We start from the raw sequence: 10,000 nt of genomic DNA, 5'->3' as shown, positions 1-10,000 counted from the left end.
ACCTGCGTAACCCGGGGTTACTGGATAACCAGCCCTGGGGAAATGTAAAGCTGTTGCTGCTGTGCTGTTATTTTAGCTACGACACTTTGACCAATTATAGGAGCAGCAGTGGAGTGACGGTACCTGGGAATACGTTAACTAGCAGGGCCATCTGCACCGTGCTGGGCTTGTTTGTCAGCAGAGGTGGAAAACGTACCAACATGTCTTGCTTGAGTAAAAGTATCAATACTGCAATATAGAAATACTCTGTTACTAAGTGTAACGGAGGTGATCCGAAACCCCCCCACCCGGCTTTGTACCCGGGTCTCCCACGCAAAAGTCCAATATCTTAACCACTAGACCAACTTTCGTCCGGGGGAGCTACTAGACTTTTGAGGCTTCAAGGCTGGGGCTGCGACTCTCTCCGTCACACAAGTAAAAGTCTGGATTTCAACATGTACTTGAGTAAAAGTACAAAAGTATTGGCATAAAAATATACTTGAAGTACCAAATGCAAAAGTACAAAATGTTTGAAAATAGCAGATTAACAAGCATCGCAGTGCGTCACATCTGAGCTTGTAGATCATCTATTTTCAAATAACCTTACATATAACATTTCCATGGAATATTATATTATATTATTATTATAATATTATATTATTGTCCACTCATAATGGCAGAAATTGATTTTTTACAAAAATGTCCACCACGAGCCTGCAATGACGAGTCATGATGCTTGCAAATATTATATACTATATTGTCATCCAAACCATGCCCATAGTAACCACATTTTAGAGGATAGCCTACCTACTACCTAGTATGGGTGTAATATTTATTTATTCTCTTCTGCATTAGCATTGTTATTGCCAGGACCATAGAGGCATAGAGAGGAACTATAGTTCAGGACACAGTTTCTGTCAGGAACGAATGTGGGACCGGACCAATACAGCGTCAGTGCAAGCAGGAGGGAAGCTAAGCTATTCCCCAGGCTCTGTATGAGGTGGCCACTGATCAAACCATGTACACATCGTTTTATAATAGTAGTAATAACTACTCCCGCCGCTCTGCTGCCACTCGCGACTGTTATTCCGCGGCCGTCAGAAAAGTCCGCGAATGGCCGTGAAATCCGCGGGTGGTCACGAGTTCCGCGAAAAATTCTGTGATCGCGGAATCGCGGATTCCTGGGGGGACTACTAAATGCCCTGTCTGTCCCACCAAACATGATGGCATGCAAAAATGTAAAATGTCAAAAATATTAAACTATTTGAAATGTTATGCTACAACTAGGTAGATGGATAGATAAACTGATAAGATATTAGAGAGAGAGAGAGAGAGAGAGAGAGAGAGATAGGTGTAAGACCTGTTGTTTGTATTGTGTTATAGGAATAAGTGTGCAAAAAAGGCGTAGTTTTCTATGCGTTTCGGGTGTTTTAGGGGGTTTGTCCCCTCATTTTTTTGAGTTTTTTTTTTTAGGTGACCCCCCCTATCATTTCTTCCTGCCCCACCTAGTGCTAAAGGCTAGATCCGGCCCTGGTCTGTGCGTTCGTTTCTGGCAGTAGCTGTGCGTGTGGCGCGTGTGCGTTCACACGTATCGCCCGTGCGTGTGTGCGTGTGCGTGTGCGTGCGTGCGCGCGCGTGTGTGTGTGTGTGTGTGTGTGTGTGTGTGTGTGTGTGTGTGTGTGTGTGTGTGTGTGTGTGTGTGTGTGTGCGTGTGTGCGTGTGTGTGTGTGTGCATGGAGGTTGTCTGCAGACAGACAGAGATCTGGTTCATGTCAACAGGCTGCAGACACACACGACTGCCTCTGCTAATTAATTGTCTTTTAGTGGCGGTGATGTTTTGCCGCCTTGTCAAGCAAGACGCTGCTTTTTGGGGGGCAAAACCGTCAATTAAGCATTTCTTCATGCACTCATGTATCGTTCTTTAACACGCCTCCCCTCCTCTCATACGGATCATACTGCCTCTCTTTATCTCTCTCTCCCTTTTCTCTAGCGCTCTATCCCTCGCTCGCTGTCTCTCTCGCTCCATCCATGCCCCCCCCCCCCCCCCTTCTCTCGTTTACATGTTCAGGGTTGGGGAAGGGAAGGGGAGGGGGGAGAGGGGGGGGGAGGACCCTGTCCTGTTGATATAATTCAACAGTGTTTTCTCATGTGATTATTTATTTGGCAGAGCCGGCGCGGTGTTGCACTGTGAGGGGGGATGAGGAGGGTCTATACTGTAGACGCAGTGTGAGGGGGGTGGGGGTGAGGGGGTGCTATACTGTAGACCCGGTGTGAGGGGGGTGGGGGTGAGGGGGTGCTATACTGTAGACCCGGTGTGAGGGGGGTGGGGGTGAGGGGGTGCTATACTGTAGACGCAGTGTTTCCCAAACAGTGGGTTGCGGACACAAATTACTTAGATTAGCGACTGTAAAATTTTCACCAAAAGGCCCCTTTTATAAATGTCAGCCCCTGCCTCTCTAACATTCTCTGCACGTCCCTGGTCCTGTGTATTCAGTTCATTGAAAGAGTAAATGTACTGAGGTTACAGTGCATCACTGGAGGAGGAGAAGGAAAAGAAAGAAATAATGTCTCAGTTCAGAATGATGTTCCTCCTCCTCCGTGTTGCTGGTAAATGCCAGGGTAAATTGAGGGAGAAACACTACAGTTACTGGGAGGCAAATGGTTTCCGCCGCCGCACCGTTTCAAGAATCACCAAGGAAATTGAAAAAGCCATTCAGAACGCTAACAATGTTATGGAAAAAGGCACATCATAATAAGGCCGTTGCTGTGTGTGTGTGTGTGTGTGTGTGTGTGTGTGTGTGTGTGTGTGTGTGTGTGTGTGTGTGTGTGTGTGTGTGTGTGTGTGTGTGTGTGTCTCAGGGGAGGTCTCCCCACAGAAGGGTAATATCCAGAGCGATGGGTTCCCAGCCTCTCTGGGTTAATGTGAAGGCTCAGTACAAGTACATGAATCTGTCTCTCGGTTGTGTGGCTCGTGCACAAAAACAACGTCTGCCGTTGTTTATGGCAAGAAAATGTTGTTTATTGTGTGTGTGTGTGTGTGTGTGTGTGTGTGTGTGTGTGTGTGTGTGTGTGTGTGTGTGTGTGTGTGTGTGTGTGTGTGTGTGAGTTGTCAATGCCCCTGGTGGAGGAATTTTGTTAATGCTCTATACCAGGGGTTCTCAAACCTTTTTTGGCCGTGACCCCCAAAATAAACATATTTGAACTGGGGACCCCCACCCTGACAAGCACTTGGAATTGTAGGTATTACATTTATGTGACTCGGTTCCACAGATAAGTAGATAGTAGATCTACATGCTCACAACGCCTCGGCGTTGTGAGCATGTAGATCTGCTATTTTCACAATGTTTGCCTCTTGCTTACTTAATATTTGACAGTTTGGCCAGTCCTGTCGAATATTCGACTATTCGAATACTTTGAGGTCGAATAACAGCGTCCTGCTGTTGTACACAGACAGCTCAAATACACAAGCTCTAGTTCCCACACACTGTATAAGTGTAGACTAAATACACAAGCTCTAGTTCCCACACACTGTATAAGTGTAGACTAAATACACAAGCTCTAGTTCCCACACACTGTATAAGTGTAGACTAAATACACAAGCTCTAGTTCCCACACACTGTATAAGTGTAGACTAAATACACAAGCTCTAGTTCCCACACACTGTATAAGTGTAGACTAAATACACAAGCTCTAGTTCCCACACACTGTATAAGTGTAGACTAAATACACAAGCTCTAGTTCCCACACACTGTATAAGTGTAGACTAAATACACAAGCTCTAGTTCCCACACACTGTATAAGTGTAGACTAAATACACAAGCTCTAGTTCCCACACACTGTATAAGTGTAGACTAAATACACAAGCTCTAGTTCCCACACACTGTATAAGTGTAGACTAAATACACAAGCTCTAGTTCCCACACACTGTATAAGTGTAGACTAAATACACAAGCTCTAGTTCCCACACACTGTATAAGTGTAGACTAAATACACAAGCTCTAGTTCCCACACACTGTATAAGTGTAGACTAAATACACAAGCTCTAGTTCCCACACACTGTATAAGTGTATAAGTGTATAAGTGTAGACTATTTGAGCTGAGCCCCTCTTTTTTTCTTGTTCTGTCATGACATATGAAGAGAAACCACAGCTACCGCTGGAGTGTGCCTGGGATTTTTTCTTCTTTTTTTCTTCTTTTTTTTTTAGTTTTTCTCTCTCGTAGAAGAAAGTTGGTATAATGAAGTTTTTTGATGAAAAGACGTGTTGGCACAACCTTAGTAAACAAAACAAAACAACTAATGAGCTCATCACAGCACAAGAAGCTTCTTTTTGCCAAAGCTGCTCAAACAGTCAGAGTGATGTCATTGTTACTCCATAACTTCACCTATCAAACAGAGTGATGTCATTGTTACTCCATAACTTCACCTATCAAACAGAGTGATGTCATTGTTACTCCATAACTTCACCTATCAAACAGAGTGATGTCATTGTTACTCCATAACTTCACCTATCAAACAGAGTGATGTCATTGTTACTCCATAACTTCACCTATCAAACAGAGTGATGTCATTGTTACTCCATAACTTCACCTATCAAACAGAGTGATGTCATTGTTACTCCATAACTTCACCTATCAAACAGAGTGATGTCATTGTTACTCCATAACTTCACCTATCAAACAGAGTGATGTCATTGTTACTCCATAACTTCACCTATCAAACAGAGTGATGTCCTTGTTACTCCATAATTTCACCTATCAAACAGAGTGATGTCGTTGTTACTCCATAACTTCACCTATCAAACAGAGTGATGTCATTGTTACTCCATAACTTCACCTATCAAACAGAGTGATGTCATTGTTACTCCATAACTTCACCTATCAAACAGAGTGATGTTTGTTACTCCATAACTTCACCTATCAAACAGAGTGATGTCATTGTTACTCCATAACTTCACCTATCAAACAGAGTGATGTCATTGTTACTCCATAACTTCACCTATCAAACAGAGTGATGTCATTGTTACTCCATAACTTCACCTATCAAACAGAGTGATGTCATTGTTACTCCATAACTTCACCTATCAAACAGAGTGATGTCCTTGTTACTCCATAATTTCACCTATCAAACAGAGTGATGTCGTTGTTACTCCATAACTTCACCTATCAAACAGAGTGATGTCATTGTTACTCCATAACTTCACCTATCAAACAGAGTGATGTCGTTGTTACTCCATAACTTCACCTATCAAACAGAGTGATGTCATTGTTACTCCATAACTTCACCTATCAAACAGTGATGTCATTGTTACTCCATAACTTCACCTATCAAACAGAGTGATGTCATTGTTACTCCATAACTTCACCTATCAAACAGAGTGATGTCATTGTTACTCCATAACTTCACCTATCAAACAGAGTGATGTCGTTGTTACTCCATAACTTCACCTATCAAACAGAGTGATGTCATTGTTACTCCATAACTTCACCTATCAAACAGTGATGTCATTGTTACTCCATAACTTCACCTATCAAACAGAGTGATGTCGTTGTTACTCCATAACTTCACCTATCAAACAGAGTGATGTCATTGTTACTCCATAACTTCACCTATCAAACAGAGTGATGTCATTGTTACTCCATAACTTCACCTATCAAACAGAGTGATGTCATTGTTACTCCATAACTTCACCTATCAAACAGAGTGATGTCCTTGTTACTCCATAACTTCACCTATCAAACAGAGTGATGTCATTGTTACTCCATAACTTCACCTATCAAACAGAGTGATGTCATTGTTACTCCATAACTTCACCTATCAAACAGAGTGATGTCATTGTTACTCCATAACTTCACCTATCAAACAGAGTGATGTCATTGTTACTCCATAACTTCACCTATCAAACAGAGTGATGTCATTGTTACTCCATAACTTCACCTATCAAACAGAGTGATGTCATTGTTACTCCATAACTTCACCTATCAAACAGAGTGATGTCCTTGTTACTCCATAACTTCACCTATCAAACAGAGTGATGTCGTTGTTACTCCATAACTTCACCTATCAAACAGAGTGATGTCGTTGATACTCCATAACTTCACCTATCAAACAGTTTACCGTAGTAGAAAAGAGATGAGATCCAAGCACTCGAGGAGTTTAAAATAAAATAAAGTTTATTGTCTAAAAGCCTACATGTTTCGACCTTGCGGTCTTCATCTTTGCCCTGATGAAGACCGCAAGGTCGAAACATGTAGGCTTTTAGACAATAAACTTTATTTTATTTTAAACTCCTCGAGTACTCGGATCTTATCTCTTTTCTACTAAGTTTTATCCCACTGATCCTAGAAGCACCACTTACACACTTTTTTACTATAAGATTTTACCTCCCTTGAGCACCCGGTTATTCTCTGCTTTTTGGTCTAGTTTACCTTTGGTCACCTATCAAACAGTTTACCGTAGTATTTGATTGATTGATTTATTGTTTGTCACAGGTGGATATAATTTCTCCCTGTCTCTCTCTCTCTCTCTCTCTCTCTTCTCTCCTCTCTCTCTCTCTCTCTCTCTCTCTCTCTCTCTCTCTCTCTCTCTCTCTCTCTCTCTCCTCTCTCTCTCTCTTAATGCCCCAGCTGACTGTACCACTTTCTCCTATGTCTCTTTCTGGTCAACATGTAGACTGTAGACACCGGTGTCTCTTTCTTGTCATGTAGACACCTATATGTCTTTTGTTGAGATTCTGAAATCTTAACTCCCCAGAGTCACCATCTTTAAAGCAAACCTAACCCTAACCCTAACCCTTTGATTGGTGCTGGGCTGAGCATGGATCAGATTGTAAATACCATCATGTTTTATTTGATGGCCTTCCTGCCCTGGCATTTGGCCCCTGTGCCCTCAAAACATGGTCAACACCAAAGTCCAAGTGGCCTTGCCTCTAAACCGATGAAATTCCAGGCCTGGTCATAACTAACCATTACTCTCTCTCTTTCTCCCCCCTCCCCCCTATACCCTCTCTCCCCCCCTCCCCGCTATACCCTCCCCCCCTCCCCAGTCCATGGTGCAGCCCAGCAGTGGTTACGACGTGCTGCGTCGGCCTCAGGGCGAGCCGGACCAGGAGTCGGGCGGCTCCAGTGCTCTGCACCCTGCCACCGGCTGGGCCCTGCTCCCCGGACTGGCAGCCCTCCTGGCCCTGCAGCGGGCCTTGTAGGAGGAGGAGGAGGAGGAGGACGAAGGTGATGAAGTGCCAGGAGGAAGAGAGACGAAGAGAGAATTTAAAAAGAGAGAAAAATATAAAGAGGTTCATCCACCCACTCAACAAGATGATCCCAAAAGCAGAAGAAGAAAGAGGAGGAGGAGGAGATGTTCTTTCATTGGCAGGTGTTTCGTACCGTGGTGTCCAGGATTTTTATTTTAGTTTTATTTTTTTGCCGTCGTGACGTCGTGGCGGTCGTACGAAAGAGAAAAAAAAACGGAAGGTGGATACACGACTTAAAACACCTTCGGGGGGGGAAATGAAAGAAACAAAGTGAATTTGTTGTTTTTTTGATGTATTGTTTTTGTTTGGGGGGGAGGAAGGGGGAGGAGGGGGGAGGAGGGGTGCTTTTGAGGGCCGTAGAAAAGGACACAAGGCTTTAAAAAGAAACACCCCTTGGTTGTGTGTGTGTGTGTGTGTGTGTGTGTGTGTGTGTGTGTGTGTGTGTGTGTGTGTGTGGGTGTGTGTGTGTGTGTGTGTGTGTGTGTGTGTGTGTGTGTGTGTTGTGTGTCCGAGGAGGGCCAAACAAACAAACTCTGGACGATGCCTTCCCTCGGGTCGCTGGCAAAGGAAAATAAAAAAGGGACAAACACACAACAACCTCCTCCTCCTCCTGACTGTCTGTTCAAAGACTTCTGCACTTTGTTCTGCCACCATGAAGGAAGCAGGTGTGTTACTGTAGGGGGGAGAGAGAGAGAGAGAGAGAGAGAGAGAGAGAGAGAGAGAGAGAGAGAGAGAGAGAATGGAAGGAGAGAAATGGGGACAGGGGGGTGGGGGTGGGTGGGGGCAGTGGCGGTTGTATATAAATAAATATATACATGAGGAGAGATAAATATTTCTTCTATCAAAGTCACACATTTCCACCCTGAATTGAATCGGTTCCCCCCGCTTAATAATCTCTTCTCGGATGAACGGACTGCACATTTTTGGGTGTCCTGTGCGCACACGCGCACGCGTTTGTGTGGATGGGTGGCTGGGTGGGTGAGAGGGGGTGGGGGGGTGGTGGGGGGGGGTGATTACATTCTGTCGCTTCAACTAGGGCTGTCACGATTATGTCATTTTAACATGACGACTAATTGTCACTCAAATAATTGCGATTAACGATTTAATTGTGTTTTTGTCGTTGACAATTACATTTCTGTTTGGCTTTTAGGCTTTGAAGTTGCTCATGGCAGATATGACACATAATCTAAATATACAAAGAAATGAAGGACATATTTGACAACTTTACACTTAAAAAAGAACATTGATAGTGGAAATAGCCGACAACGCGTGAGCTTGTAGATCTGCTATTTCCACTACTTTTTGAAAGTGTTTGAAACTATATTAACATTTCTCAACATGTAAACGATTATGACGATTATGCAAAATTATTGCGATTACCTCAGATAATTGCGATTAGACGATGATGTAATAATTGTGACAGCCCTTCAACACTAGTATAAACTCTCAACCTGTAAAGACCTTCTCGGTGTTCTAAGTGTTGGTATAGTAACCGTGACCATAATCAATCTACCGTTTAAAACAAAACAAAAAAAAGTACAGAAAAAAATAAAAACAGCTCTTTCGTTTTGGGGTGCAACGAGTCTAAATATAATATAAATATAAATATGATTATGATTATTATTATTATTATGATTTCGATTGTTCTTTTTTCAACAGAGGAGGAGAAAAAAATGGCAAAAGGCGACGTTACCTTGGAGAGAAAAAATAAATAAACAGGTCCTCGTTTTGAGATGTTAATTGTTATTGATGATTGTGTGGGTGTTCACTAAAAAAACATAGTTATGTCCACCTTCACATCATCTGTAGATTTATGTCTTTATGTATATAAACAAAAAAAAACTAAACTGTTTCCTTTTACGTTGGAACTTGATGCTATTCTACAGTACCTTTTGAATGGACCATTTACGTTATGATGATAATGATGATGATGATGGCCCTTTGTTGATGATGATTACTGACCTGATGAAGACTCTGGTACAGAAGCGACACACTCTTGTTGGGGGGTTGGGGGGGACAAAAAGAAAAAAGCCTTTGTTTGCTGCGTTTATATTTGTCTATAAAGGTTTGATGATCACAAAGAATGTATACAGGGATGACATTAAAGAACAGAGCTCTACAATGCTTGGAAAGCCAGAACCTGTCAGTGTGTTGTTACTCTTGGAGTGTGGTTCCACTGGTTCAAATAATACAATAAAACAATAATAAATACAGATATGCCATTTCAAAACATCACATGTCCTGCCATTGGCAAGAAAGAAACCACCCGCATAATAGTATAAAGCCCATCTATGGCTTAATAAAGGTATTAGTTAGGTATAAAGCCCATATCTGGCTTGCCAGAGCTGGCCCAGAACTGGGTCAGAACAGATCCGGCAAGCCAGAACGGGGCCATTTCTGGGCCATCATTCCTTGCGGTATGTGAGCCGACTGTAAGTAGATTATGTGGGCCATAACTGGGCCAGACCTATTTTGCTATGTGGGCAATGGGAAAAAAATAATAATTTGCAGGACATTTTCAGGAAAAGAGCAGTAAATCCCAAAGACATGAAACTGCACATCTGTATAAAATAAATATATCTTTTGTGTTTCGATATGTGAGCCAATTTGAATAGGGCTGAATCCTCTAGTTTTCTTTTGTGTTTCATGTCATAAAAGCAGGGAATCATAGCTACAAAATTGACATTGGTTGTGCAGTTTGACCCACCAGTGTTGGAGATATGGCTCATAGAGTGAGGTCTTTGCACAGATGCGGAGACTTGAGAAAACAGTCT

At 42.7% G+C, this 10,000-nt stretch overlaps 1 protein-coding gene across 1 annotated transcript in view; it reads left to right on the top strand.

Moving 5' to 3' along the window:
* The window catches only part of LOC308295802 (GDNF family receptor alpha-2-like), a gene marked incomplete at both ends in the record, with an annotated part of 317,858 nt that extends 310,680 nt beyond the window's left edge, over nt 1-7,178 (top strand). The window contains one exon of the mRNA XM_080738851.1: nt 7,023-7,178. Within this exon, the coding sequence (XP_080594977.1) occupies nt 7,023-7,178 (156 nt within the window). The remainder of the gene's footprint in view (nt 1-7,022) is intronic.
* Between the last annotated feature and the right edge of the window lie 2,822 nt (nt 7,179-10,000).

This window comes from Nannobrachium achirus (genome assembly GCF_963921795.1).
Source record: "Nannobrachium achirus genome assembly, chromosome: 12".
Lineage (NCBI taxonomy): Eukaryota > Metazoa > Chordata > Actinopteri > Myctophiformes > Myctophidae > Nannobrachium > Nannobrachium achirus.
This window is presented reverse-complemented; position numbering and strand designations above follow the sequence as displayed.